This window comes from Monodelphis domestica, chromosome 5, assembly GCF_027887165.1.
Source record: "Monodelphis domestica isolate mMonDom1 chromosome 5, mMonDom1.pri, whole genome shotgun sequence".
Taxonomy (NCBI): domain Eukaryota; kingdom Metazoa; phylum Chordata; class Mammalia; order Didelphimorphia; family Didelphidae; genus Monodelphis; species Monodelphis domestica.
In genome coordinates this window covers 36,311,270-36,324,915 of record NC_077231.1, presented here as the reverse complement: position 1 = coordinate 36,324,915, position 13,646 = coordinate 36,311,270, and the positions used below count along the sequence as shown (strand labels likewise).

At 40.4% G+C, this 13,646-nt stretch overlaps 1 protein-coding gene across 4 annotated transcripts in view; it reads right to left on the bottom strand.

Moving 5' to 3' along the window:
- NCKAP5L (NCK associated protein 5 like) overlaps nt 1–13,646 on the bottom strand; it is a 43,677-nt gene that overhangs the window by 13,700 nt on the left and 16,331 nt on the right. For 3 of the 4 annotated variants that reach the window (XM_056798286.1, XM_056798285.1, XM_056798288.1), the window contains one exon: nt 12,651–12,719. In XM_056798286.1, the coding sequence (XP_056654264.1) occupies nt 12,651–12,719 (69 nt within the window). Of the gene's footprint in view, nt 1–12,158; nt 12,607–12,650; nt 12,720–13,646 lie in introns of those variants that run through there. The other variant, XM_056798289.1, reaches the window with a different exon arrangement.

Genomic DNA, 13,646 nt, shown 5'->3' with positions numbered 1-13,646 from the left:
GGACATCAGGAGAGAGATTAGGGTTAGAAAAGTAGACTCAGAACTAGAGATGACGACTGAATCCATGGAAGCTGCTGAGATAACCAAGTCAAACAGTACAGAGGGAGAAGAGAAAGCCCAGGACAGAGCCCTGGGGAACATCCACCTCTAGTATAAGGACTTGGATGAAGGGTGTCGCCACCATTATCTGATATTGTTCTAAATAGGTGTCACTATATGAGAGAAGGAAAAGAAAGGAGGAAAAAACAAAATCAGTTCTGCAGACTCCAACATGGTGGTTTACTAAAGGAAACAGAGAGAACTAAAAGTGAATGGAAATGATTAATAAGCTTTGTAAAGAAGCAGGATAGAAAACGAACTCAGGAAATATTCTTTTCAACTTTTCTTTTTTTCTATTACATGTAGAAACCATTTATGACAAGTGCTTTCTGACATTTTGCAATTCAGATTCCAATGCCTCCACGCCCAGGGCAGGGAATAGTCTGACAGAAGTTACACCAATGCTTTCGCACAACACATATTTCCACATTCAGAGAATGTTTCGTTTCTGTTTGGACTGTAGCACTTTCATAAACACGACAACGCTATCTAAATTAACTTACAGATTTACCAGGTTATTGAACTCTTGAAGGATTACTTCCTAGAACTAAAAAAAATAACAAAACTCATCTGGAGGGGGAAAACATCAAAGATTCTCGAGGGAAGCAGGAGAATGGAGGCTAGCAGCAACCCATCTCAAACTATGTTATAAAGCAGCATCATCCAAACTATCTGGGAGTAGTTTTTAAAAAAGGGTTCACTGGAACAAATTATATACCCAAGAGTCCACAACAGACAAAAACGCAAATGCACACAGCAGCATCGTGTTCTGAGCCAAGACTCATGTGTACAACGGGGAAGTGGGCTGATTAGATTTTGACTAACGGCTCACATCATATTCCCCAATAAATGCCGAAGGGGCAGAAGACTTGGATATCAAAGGTCACATCTTAAAGGAACAGGAAAGGGGGTCCTTTTTACCACTACCCAGTGGGAGAAGCGTTCTTGACACAATGAGAGATAAAATAGACAATTGTGAAAAGCTACTGAACAAACAAAACCAATTCAGTTAGAACTGGAAGGAAAACAGTGAGGTAGGAAGGAATCTCTGTAGGAAATTTCTGTGATAAAGGCCTGATAGCTTCAACATCATAAGAAAAGGATACAAACACCTGAATACAAAAGAAGTGGTTTCAGATCTGTTTGCAGGAGCCCTCCCTGGTGTCTGGCCTGAGCCATTCCTGGCCAGGCTCTTTAGCCCTCCTTACACAGTATTGCTGATTTGCTGGAGTTTGCTCTGGGGTTCCCCGTATTATTTGTTGCCTCCAGAAGCTCTACATAGATTCACATGCACCAGGGCTGGCTTTCCTGGTGAACTCTCCTATCTGCCTCTTCCAGTTTTTGGTCATATTTCTGTGTAGTTCTGGATTGGATGGAGTTGATATGTTTAGTTCTTTCAGGTTTTCTGTATCATTAGATGTTCTGGGATCATCTTCGGATATATAAATATTTTTTTGCTGGGGAGGATTCTGGTTGAAAGAGCTGGTCTTTAGTAATCTTTCCCAATGCCATTTTAATGGAAGTTCTCAGGGTTGTTTTAATCTCCATTTCCTTTATTATTAATGATTACAAATATTCGTTCTTTTAATAGAGTTGTTAATAAATATTAATTATTTTGAGAACCATTCACATTCTTTGACCTACTAGGGAGTAGGCTTCACCCATTTTGGTTGTCTGCTACCTTGACTGATGATGTCAGACCCTGATCAGAGAGAGATGATGCAAAGATCTTCCCCAAGGCAAGGGCCCTCCTATTTGTTTAGTCCTTGAATGTTTGCAGTCTTTTGTGCTGGAAGAAGACCAAAATAACTGGATTTAAGTGAGGCAGAGTTGGGCAAAGTGGACGGCCTCATTCTCTCTTCAGTCATCCAAGTCTAGTGGCAAGACAAGAGTCAAGACCACTGGTGATGGCTCCGGACCCAGCGGATAACCCTGGCTTCTTTGGTGTTCCATGTAATGAGGAGTCTATGTTTTACCTTCATTAGCCGCCTTGTTCCCATTTGGTTCAGACTTCACACCTAACACAGCTAGGAAAGGTAAAGACGGGCTCTTTCATTTTTCTAATGATGCCATCTTTGGTATTTAGGCCTTCATTCATTTTGAATTTACTATGGTCCGTGCTACCTGTCATGAGTCTAAATTCAATTTGTTATACCACCTTCCAGTCTTCTTAGCCATTTTTTTTTTAACCCTTACCTTCCGTCTTGGAGTTGATACTGTGTATTGGCTCCAAGGCAGAAGAGTGGCAAGGGCTAGGCCATGGGGGTCAAGGGACTTGCCCAGGGTCTGTGTGACAGCTGGGAAGTGTCTGAGGCCAGATTTGAACCTAGGACCTCCCATCTCTAGGCCTGGCTCTCCATCTACTGAGCCACCCAGCTGTCCCCCCTTCTTAGCCATTCTTGTTAAATAGGAAGTTCTTTGAGGTAATTTTTAAAAAACCGATCCACCCTGGTTACTCAGTTGATTTACTTCAGGTTCTTCCTGGTTCAGTCCACTGACTCCTCCCTTTTAAACCAGAACCATACAATTACTGCTCTGAAAGAATAGTCTGAGGAATGGAATTACCATTACTCGTTTATTCCAAAAATTTTTTTGTTACTTGCCTTGAAATTCTCAATGTATTATTGATGAAATGAATGTTATTAACGTTTAGTCTAATTGTCTAGATTAAGAAAGATAATATTTGTAAAGCACTGAGCACAGCGCCTGGCACACAGCAGGCTTGTAATAAGGACTTGTTCCGTTTTCCCTGCTCTGCAAAATATCCCTTTGGCAGGCTGAATATTATAATGAGCTATTAATTAATTTCAGTATTATCGACATTTTTATTAGATTGGCACGGAGCTCAGTTATACAGAGTGAATATTCTTCCAATTATTTATATTGTTCTTTATTTCTTTTAAGAAGCAATTAGTAATTACAGTTGAATAGTTGTTGAATTTGCTTTTATAAAAGACTAATTCTCAAACATTTTACACAATTTTAGAATGTTTTTCATGATCAATTCCTGTATTTTGTCGTTATGATATAGAAATACTATTGATTTTTGTAACTTATCTTGTAGCCTACTATTATTTTGAAGGCCTGCAATTCTATTAATGCTATTATCCCACTTAATATATTTGTGGATTTTCTAGGACTTTTAAAGTAAACCATAATGCCAGGAGCCAATATATAATTTTGTTACCTTTGTCTCTACAGCTCTAATTTTTTCTCATATTTTGCTTTCGTTATTTCTAGAGTAAGAGGGGATCTTCATTTTACTTATGTATTGGTTTTAGAAAAACATTGTTACTTAAGAAATAGTTTTATTGCTGCCTTGCTCCTATATTGCCTACATTTCTCCTTATATCTTTCCCTTGACCTCTTCCCAAAGAGTCATCCCTTATAGCCAAGAGATTTTTTAGAGGAAAAACCCCCACAAAATGGATGAAATATTAAAAAAAAATCTAATGCCATATCCAAAGTTCCACATCCGTGGAATCCAACTGTTGAAAAGGATTGTTTTCTTATCTCTTCTTTAGGGCAAGCTTGTTCTTTGAAGGGAACAAACATTAATTAAGAGCCATGCACTACGCGAAGCACATGACAACCCTGGGAAGTAATCACTATTATGAACAGCTGAGGAAACTAAGGTAGACAGAGGTTAAATGACTTGCTCAGGGCTACCTAGTTAACAAGTGTCTGAGGTTGAACTTGAACTTGGTCTACGCGCCATCTAGCTGCCTCTCTGCATTTTAAAGTAACGTTGTTCCTGATTGCTGTTGTGGTTGCTTCTCTCCATTCCCTTTCTGGCAGTCCTGTTTTCCTCACGCTGCTCACTCCGCTTTCCAGCCATACACGTTTCCCCAGGCTTTTCCGTATCCATCATGCTCATTATTTCAGTCGACACAGTAACACTGCGCTTCATTTGTGCGCCACAAAGCACCATCCCTTTTGGGCTTTTGTATTTTGCTAATTGAAAAAGGCTGTAAATACTCGAGGGCACATGTATACATATGTGTATATGTGTGCTTATTTAGCCCTCCTTGCCAGCGTCTGACACGACATCGCTGCAGATCTGGGGCATCCTTTCCCACGGCGAACTGTTTGCAATTACTTTGAGAACTCTGCTCATGCCCTCTGCCGGCTCCTTTGTTAGGGAAGTTGTCAGCAAACTGTGTATCGTGGACAAAACCTCCTCAGTGATAGGCGGCAGAACGATTTCCCCTGAATGAACCGCTTCCTAGTGTTTCATCCCATCAGCATTCACACCTTACTCAGAGCTGAAAGGTACAGGACCAGCTTCTCTTCTAACCTTTTTATGATGGCTTATTGACTATGTTGGTCTTGGTCTTATTGCTGCCAAGTTGCTCACTCTTTTCCCAGCAAACAGGCAGTTTTGTCTCCAGGTTTATCAAACCCATCTAGCATGTTCTCTTGGTCTACTTCTGAACTCACATCAAGTGGCGCTGAGACTACTGCTCTATAACACAGCTCCAGAGCCGTCTTAACTCGGACTTAGGGACGTGCTGAATACCAAGGACCCGTGTGGGAAAACGTGCCGCTCAGCTGCCGCGAGAACAACCAAGGGGCGCAGGAACAGCGGGGCTTACTGATCAGACACGGGACGCCCAATTTGGCCCTCGCTCAAGACTTGAAAATTGGACGAGGAGACCAAAGGGCTGGGGTGGGTGGTGAGGATGGACACAGGACAGTGGCCTGGGATCCTCAAGTGGGGCAGCGTTTTATCTAAGTCAACTACAACTAAGAACTGGGAGAAGAGGCACCAGAGGAGCTTAAACCTGAAGTTTGGGTCCAGGGCCAAGCTTAGGATCAATTTATATTCAAACAGGGAGGAAAAGGAACTCCTGGCTAATATTCAGGCAGGGCAAACAGTCTAGTTTTTTTGTTTTGTTTTGTTTTGAAACCCTTACTTCCATCGGTGTGTTTCATCAATCAATATAGTGTATTGGTTTAAGGCAGAAGAGTGGTAAAAGCTAGGCCATGGGAATGAAGTGACTTGCCCAGGGTCACACAGCTAGAAAGTGTCTGAGGCCTGATTTGAACCTAGGACCTCCTGTCTCTAGGCTTAGTTCTCAATCCACTGAGCCACCCAGCTGCCCCTCCTTTATTCTTACAAGAAGGAAAATTTAAAAAATTTTTATATTTAATAATGAGAAATCATTTTCCTAGATACTGTCAATCTTTTGTTCCTCCAAATTTAATTATCTAAAATTATTTTGTCTGAAAGATCTCTTTGGTAGTTTAATTGATATAGCATTAAACCTGTAAATTGATTTTAGTATTATCATTTTTATTAAATTTGTACAGCTCAGCCATTAAAACTGAATATTTTCCCAGCAATGTAAGTTGGTTGTTCTTTATTTCCTTCTGGATTATTTTGTAATTGAACCTCTACAAACACTGAGCATTCTTGGGTAGATGATCTCAAATATTTTAGGCATTTTACAGTTATTTTGGATGAGACTCCCCTATCACTGCCTCCTAGATTGATCACCATATGGAAATTTACCATTTATTTATATATGTCTATTTTGCAGCCGGAAACTGCTAAAGTTATTGTTTTGATGAGTTTTTTGCCAAATCTCTAGGCTTTCCATCAGTAAAATGGGATGGTTTTGTGTCTTCTTTGCCTCTATGCCTTCAATTCGATTCTCTTGTTTTCCTACTATTGCTGGCACTTCTAGATCTCTATGAAATAGTGAAGAAAGGGGGAAGTCCTAGGTTCAAATCTAGCCTCAGATACTTCCTAGCTGTGTGACCCTGGGCAAGTCACTTAACCCCACTAGCCCTTTACCACTCTTCTACCTTGGAATCAATACATAGTATTGATTCTAAGATGGAAGGCAAGGGTTTAAAAAAGATATAAATTCATTTTAGATCTGTATCTTTTGCCTGTACTGTCTTATTATAAATGACATTATAGTCTATAAAGGACATTTATTATTTGCTTTTTTATATTACATACAATTTTTCTGTGCACTAAAACATGGTTTATTCATATAAAGAAGTCATATGATATTTGACTTTTATTGGGCTGTTCAGTCCATTCTTGGGTAAAGTTATGAAAGTTAAGTTTAAGTTCTCCTTCATTTGTTTATTTCTAATAAATCCTTTTGTTCTTTTAGGGTGTTTTAAGTTTTGCTTCTGACACATACTGACTGTTGATCCAGAACAAGTCACTTGCTATACCCCAATGGTCTTGGTAACTATAAGACTGGAAGTTACAGAAAAGGTGCCATATGAGTTCCCCATATCAATGGCATTGTAAGTCGAGTTGCTAATTTTACTTTGTCTTTATTAATTTTGATTAAATTGCTTTGATAGGTTGTAATTTCCACTGCCTGCTTTATCTCACAACAACCCTTCACTCCTATTTATCAAACCTTTCCCTAATTTGGGGGAGTTTACTTATTCCTTCATTCTTCATCTATTCTTTTATACGTCTTTTTATATATCTTTTATCCATCTCTTTCCCTGGTTTCTCTTCTTATTCTTTCAGTTTAATGGCTCTCAATATCTCCCCTCCAACTTTTTGTTTGCTAGGTTTTCCCCCTTATACTTATTTCTAAAAACCTTTGCTTTGTATTCTTCATTAATTCTTTTTCAATCTAATCTGAAATTTTATTCTGTTCACCTGTGGACTTGATTAGGCAAGCAATCCTTTCCCTCTAACTTTCATTTCCATGATCTCCTCTTCCTACTTATACACACTTCTATTCCACAATTTTCTCTCTTAAAATATACCGATTCACACATAGGATTCAGTCCCTGGTACTTTGGTATGGCTCCTTCATTTTTCTCTGTATTTCAGTAATTTTGTGTTCCAAAGCTGTTAACCTCTCTTATTCTTCCTCCTTATCTCTCTCTCTTTTTTGGTGGTAGTGGGAGGAACTGGGCATTCTAAAACATGGCGGCCAATGACGGTTCACAGCACAGCACAGCACAGAACCTCTGGTCTGCTCCAGGTAGCCCCTCCTTAGTCCCCACACTGCCTCCCTGGTACATCTTATTTACTCTATGAGTGCAGAGACCCAATTGGCTGTAGTCCTACTTGTACCTCATAACTTTTAAGTTCAAATGATCCATCTGTCTCAGCATCCCTAGGAGGGACTACAGCACCCGCCTGATCCTCTGTCAACCCTTTTAGAGAAACTGTCTACCAAGGACTCCATTTGCGCTAATTAAAAAAAAATATTTTTTGAGAGCTCTAAACTCTGACCTACAGTCACTCCTGATTTCTTTTCGATATGCTGCATCTCAAACAATTTGGAATCTTATGCTATTTCATGCATTCTTGGGGAGTCTACATCATTCCTCTGGAATTAGCCAACTTTTTTTTTTTTGCTGTGGGAAAGGGGGGAGGGGAGAGATATTTGTTAGGAAAGCTTTTTAGTCCTGTTGAGGATTTAGGGTGCCTTCTTCCTTGTTTCATGATCCTTTCTGTTGATTTATCCATTTGTGCTCTGGGCTTGGAGTTTTCCCCCCTTCCTGAGGTCTTCGGCGTTTCAGCCTTTCCCCCTTAGATTCCTGGATCCTATTCTCCCAACTACATCCCCTTTTGTTGATGCTATGTTCCCCAGCCCGGCCACAAAGATGCTGTAGCCTCCTCCCTCCTGTCCTGGGGGAGTTAGGCTTCGCTGGCCTTGGTCCTTCCCTAAGTAACCTCAGGGAGGACAAGACTGTCCCTAAATAGATTCGTCTCCTTCTCTTTAAATCTGGTGCAGTCACACATCCTGGCCCCTGCCCCAGTTCCTCTCTTGCCTCTCTACCACTTTTCCTTCTTTGTGAGGAAAAGTCAGAATCTGTTGCTTTCTGGTGGGAAAGGTGTTCTGGGTAGAGTCTGTAGTTTTATTGTCTACCTGTGGGGTGACACCAGAAAGAAGGCTCCCTGCCCTCCTTTCCCAGGTGAATGGACAATTCAGATGGCGGGGGTGGGGAGTGTACAGGAATAGATCAGTCATTTCTGACCCAAACATGTAGGCCCTAAGTCCATAAGTTAGTCTGTGTCCCTGCCAGGAGTGTGGAGACTGGTGGGGAGTGGTGCTAAGTGAACACTTTAGAAATGAAAAGTTTCCTTACTGGGGCAGCCAGATGAATCAGTGGATTGAAAGCCAGGCAGGGTGACCCTGGGCTTGACCCCCACTGCCTAGCCCTACTTAGTACTGATTCTAAGACAGAAGTAGGGGTTAATTTTTTTTTTTAAGTTGAGATCCAATCTTCACAATTCTTTTTTACTGTGATCAGAGATGATATAAAACTTTAATTGCTTTTCTGGTTTTTGTTGTTGTTTTTGTTTTTTTTTTCCTTCAGAGCATTAACTGGGTCTGAAGAAAGTATCTTCTTGGTCCTGGGCTCTGAAGTTCCTTAACCTCGTTTCTTTCTTTTTATTTAATTAAATCTTAATTCTTTTAATCAGAAGTTTACCTTCTTTCCCTTGCCTTCTCCTCTCTTTCCTCACCAAATAAGAAAAATAAAATGCTTATTATAGTCAAACAAAATAAATTGTCTTCAAAAAATATATCTAAATTTCCCAGTCTTCACTTTGAAGCCATTTTCTGTCAGAAGCTGAGTCCTTTGGAATTGTGGTTGGTCACTGTGTTAATCAGTTTTAAAGTCTTTACAATATTGTCATTACTGTGTAAATTATTCCCTGGTTCTGGGTTCTGTTCACTTTACTCTGCATCAGTTTGTACAAATCTTCCTTGATCTCTTAGAAAAGCTGTGCCACCCTCATCATTTTTTATGACATGATAACATTCCATTACATTTATATACCTTCACTTATTTAGATAGTCCCCATTTGATAGTCAATCCCTTGGTTTTTAGTTCTTTGCCACCATAAAAAGAGGTACTATATTTTTGTACATATGAGTTCTTTTCCTTTCTCTTATCTCTTTGAGGGCATAGACTTATAAATCAATGGTGCATTAATGTATTGCCTCTCTGGCATTTGCAATTTTCTTGTTAACTTTGCCACGCTGATGCATTTAAAGAAGAACCTCAGAATTGGCTTACTTTGCATTCCTGAAATTATTAATGAGTGATTTAGAACAATTTTCTATTATTTTAGAAATTTATTATTTAGAGCAATATATCTATTTTGTTGACTGGATTTCTTCCCCTGAAAAATGTCCATTCATATCCTTCAACCACTTAACATGGGAATAGATCTTTTTCTTTTTTTAAATAATAAAGGGTCTTTAATCATTGTTAGAAAGATTGTAGTCTGGGATCTCCCATAGCACCATGCCCATGGTACTTGTGTTTCCTCAGAACATATCTTATTCTTTAAAATTTCAATCAGTTTTTTATGGCTTAGAAATCAGGCCTTTCTTACAAATATTTTTCCCTCTCTATTTGCCTTTCTTCTAATCTAGATGCTTTAGTTTTGTTTATGCAAAAACTCCATAATTTTACATAATCAAAACTGTCCATTTTGTCCTGTTATCCTCTCTATCCATATACATAGCAGGCAATTTCTTACTTGCTTCTCTAATTTGCTTAACATTGCACTATGTATCTATCATGCAGCCATTTGAGATTATCCTCGTATACGGTCTAAACTTAGTTTCTGGCTAGTCTACTTTCCAATTTTCCCAACAGTTTTTATCAAACCGTGAGTTCTTGCCCCAGTAAGCTGGATCATTAAATGTATCAAACACGAGGCTATTATGGTCATTTGCTTCTATATATTGTGCACCTAATCTGTTCTAATGGCCAGCTGAATCACATCATCAAAACATTTTGATGATTACTGCTTCGTAGTATAGTTTGAGATGCAGTACTGCTAGGCTCCCTTCTTTCCCACTTTTTTCATAATTTCTCTTGAGATTATAGATCTTCTGTTCCTCCATCTACACCAATGTTTTGTTTTTAATCAGTCTCTCCAATTCCCACCCTTATTTTACTTCCCTTTCTACACCCCCTCCCTTCTTATTCCCCTCTTATTTCCTTTACAGTCTTTTTAAACTACCCCCCCTCCCTCCCTTGTACTACTTCCCTCTCTACCAATCTGTTTGTTACCCTTCTACTCCCCTATAGGGCGCAAATCAATTCTCTCCCCCAATGGATTGGATTGTTTTTCCCTCTTTGGATCAATTTCAATGCATGTAAGAAGAGTTGAGTATTTCCTATCTCCAACCTCTTTACCCTTCCAGTGTATTGATGTTCTCCGAGACCCTCACCATGAGCTTCTTTGTGACATATAAATTTACCCCCTTTTATTGCTTTTTCCATTTCTTTTAGTATTAACCTCTTTTTTTAGCTCTAGTTATATATATATATATATATATATATATACACACACACACATATATATGTATTTATACATACATACATATATATATATATATACACATATTTATGTCTTGGCATCTCATCCTATACAGTATGTCACTGTTCCCTCTAAGTGTAGTTCTTCTAGCTGCCCAGGTGGTAATAACAATTTTTAAGAGTTACCAATGACCTCTTTTCTTATAGGGATACATATCGTTTTAAGTTATCGGGTCTCTTAAAAAAATAGTTTTTTTTGGTTTTGTTTTTCTTAATTACCTTTTGATGATTCTCTTGAGTTCTGGGTTCGGGCACCAAATTTTCTGTTCAGGTCTGGTCTTTTCTTTACAAATGCTTGGAATTTTTCTATTTTTTTTTTTAAATGACCATACTCTCCCCTGTAAGAATATAGTCAGTTTTGCTAGGTAGTTGATTCTTGGTTGTAGACCTAGTTCCCTTGCTTTCCGGAATATCATATTCTATGCCTTTCGATCCTCAGTGCGGATGCAGCCAGATCCTGTGTTATTCTCACTGTAGTTCCATATATCTGAATGGCTTCTTCTTGGCAGCTTGTAATATTTTTTCTTTGGTCTGATAGTTCTTGAATTTGGCCATAACATTCCTGGGTGTTGTCAGTTGGGGATTAAATACAGGAGGTGATCTGTGGATTCTTTCAATCTTCACTTTTCCCTCTTGTTCTAGAATATCGGGGCAGTTTTCTTGGATAATTTCCTATATTATTATGTCCAGGCTTTTCTTTTATCATGATTTTCCAGTAGACCAATGATTCTTAAGTTGTCTCTCCTGGAACGATTTTCTAAATCTCCTGTTTTGTGAATGAGATGCTTCATATTTTCCTCAATTTTTTCATTCTTTTGATTTTGTTTTATAGTGTCCTGCTGCCTTGTGAAGTTACTTGCTTCTAGTTGTTGTATTCTGGTCTTTAAAGACTGGATATCAATCCCAGGATTTTTAGGCATCCTTCTTCTGATCTTTCATCTCTTTTGTCTCATTTTCAAGCTGATTAATTTTGGCTTTCAAGACACTCTTTTCTTGTTTTAGTTCAAGTGCCTCTGTTTCCAGTTGTCTTAATTGTGTTTTGAATTGTATTTTGAGTTCTTCCAAAGCCTGTATCCAATTCGCTGGGGTTTGGTTTTTTTCTTGGTGTTCCCTCATCCTTCTCTGTTCTGTTTGCTCTTTGTTCATTGCCTGTATAGAAGCTGTTGAGTGTACTTTCTTTTTTCTTTTTCTGTTGTTTGCTCATATTTACTCCATCTTTACTCCCTGCAGTTGCCTGTGCTATTGCTCCTCTCATTTTTTTGTTGAATCTTTGGTTTCTGTCAGCCTTCACCCTTGGAGCTTAGTCAGAAAATCTCTCAGCGAAGTCTGTGGGGGAAGGGTGTTGGAGCTTGAGCTTCCCTGCCTTCTTAAGGCTTTGATGGGATTAAGTCCAGGGGGAGTGGGGGGGGAGGGGCTTGAGCTGGATGTGCCCTGAGGCCAAAACCTTGGGAAGGCGGGGCAATATGGAATGTCTCTGCTGCTGCAACTAGGCTGCCCACTCTGCTCTTCTTCTCTAACTGCTTCCCCGCCTGTGTTTGACGCTCTGAGCCTGGCACAGCTTTGCCTTCAAGGTACTCCCTCCAGACCAACATTCTTGCCCACCCAGAGGTTCCAGCTGCTGCTGGAGGCTTAGTGCTTCAGTGTGGGGGAGGGGCCTGGGACCTTCCTTCTTCCTTCCCGAGTGTTCTTGGATTCCATCTTTTGGGGGAGGAGGGGCGTACCTTTTAAGTTGAGTCCAGCAGGAGGGTTCCTTGGCTCTGTCTTGTTGTTAGGTTTGATTTTCAGTCCCCTAGGAGCATTTATTTTGTAATTGGTAAGGAAGGGTTTTCAGAGGTCTGAACTTTCATTGCCTCTATGCCGTCATCTTGACTCCACCTTTTCTGTTCCTCCAGATAAATTTTGTTTTATTTTTTTCTAGCTCTATAAAGTAGTCTTTTGGTAGTTTGGCACTGAATACATAAATTAATTTAGGCTGTGTTGTCATTTTTATTATGTTGGCCTCAGCTTACCCATGAACAATAAGTATTTCTCAAATTATTTAGATCTGTATTCATATAACATTTTATAATAGTAGTCACATAGTTCCTTGTGTGTGTCAACAGAATCCTTTAACCTTGTTTCAAAGCTAAGACCACGGAACCAGAACTGACTCTTTAAAACTTGCTCCCCAATTCTCTCACCCACCCAGTGGATGTACAGCCTGTGCCACTGACCTCATCCAGGCAGCGCTCATAGGTCTCTCGCTGGTTCTCATTGGCTTGCGCCAGTGCTGAATTCTCTGCCTATAGAGAAGGAAGGAAAGGACAGCAAATTAATGGATTTACACAAGCCCCTAATCTATTCCTATAGTTTGTAGGAAAGGACATGCAAGGAATCCACCTACAAACCTACAGGGGCCAGAGGTGGCTTTAGGAAAAGAGGACAGGAACTGTGCCTTGTTCCAGATTCTACCACCCTCAGCAGCATGTGCACAGGGCTCCGAGCCTGTCAGCATCCCGCAGCATTCCACGCATGGGGCTCTGAGCCAAGTGGGTAATTTTAGGAAAGTTTGTTTACTCTGACAGAACTGTATCTGTGACCCCATGGAGGTCTATTTCTCTCTCAATACCAAGTTTCAGCTGATTGGGGGAGTGGGGTGTGTTCAAGATTTTAGGTTAGAGGGAAGGATGTGCAGAAAAATGAAAAACGCCTCCTTTAAGGAGTTCTTGGAAGGGGGAGAGGGTAAGATGGGAAGAGCTTCGGTAAAGACAGGGTGGGGCACAGTAAGACACTCAGCTCAGGAAGCCCCTAGGCTTGGGGGTGGGGAATCATTATTTCAGCCAAGGAATAAAGGGAAGGAAGGGCAGCACCGGAGAGAACAGGCTTCTTTGCTGCACACTCACTAATTGTGAGGCTGACTGTGGCACTCCCAACCTGGGGAGCCTCCAATCACCCTCCAAATAGTCACAGAAGAACAAAAACACCTCAGACCATCCTAGAGTGGCAGAAGAAGGGGTGAAACTTTGCTGGGGCCCAGGACAACATGGAGAGACAGGAAGGAGACCTCCTCTCCCTGGCTGGAGAGAGCACTGAACGAGGCTCAGGAGAATTCAGACGTGAGCCAGCCCAGGTGGCAGGGGAGTCAATGCAACACAGAATGGGCAGCAGTGGAAAGAAGGGGACCCACATCAGAGGCTGGAGCCACCTAGCTGGGGCAGCAGTGGGAGGAG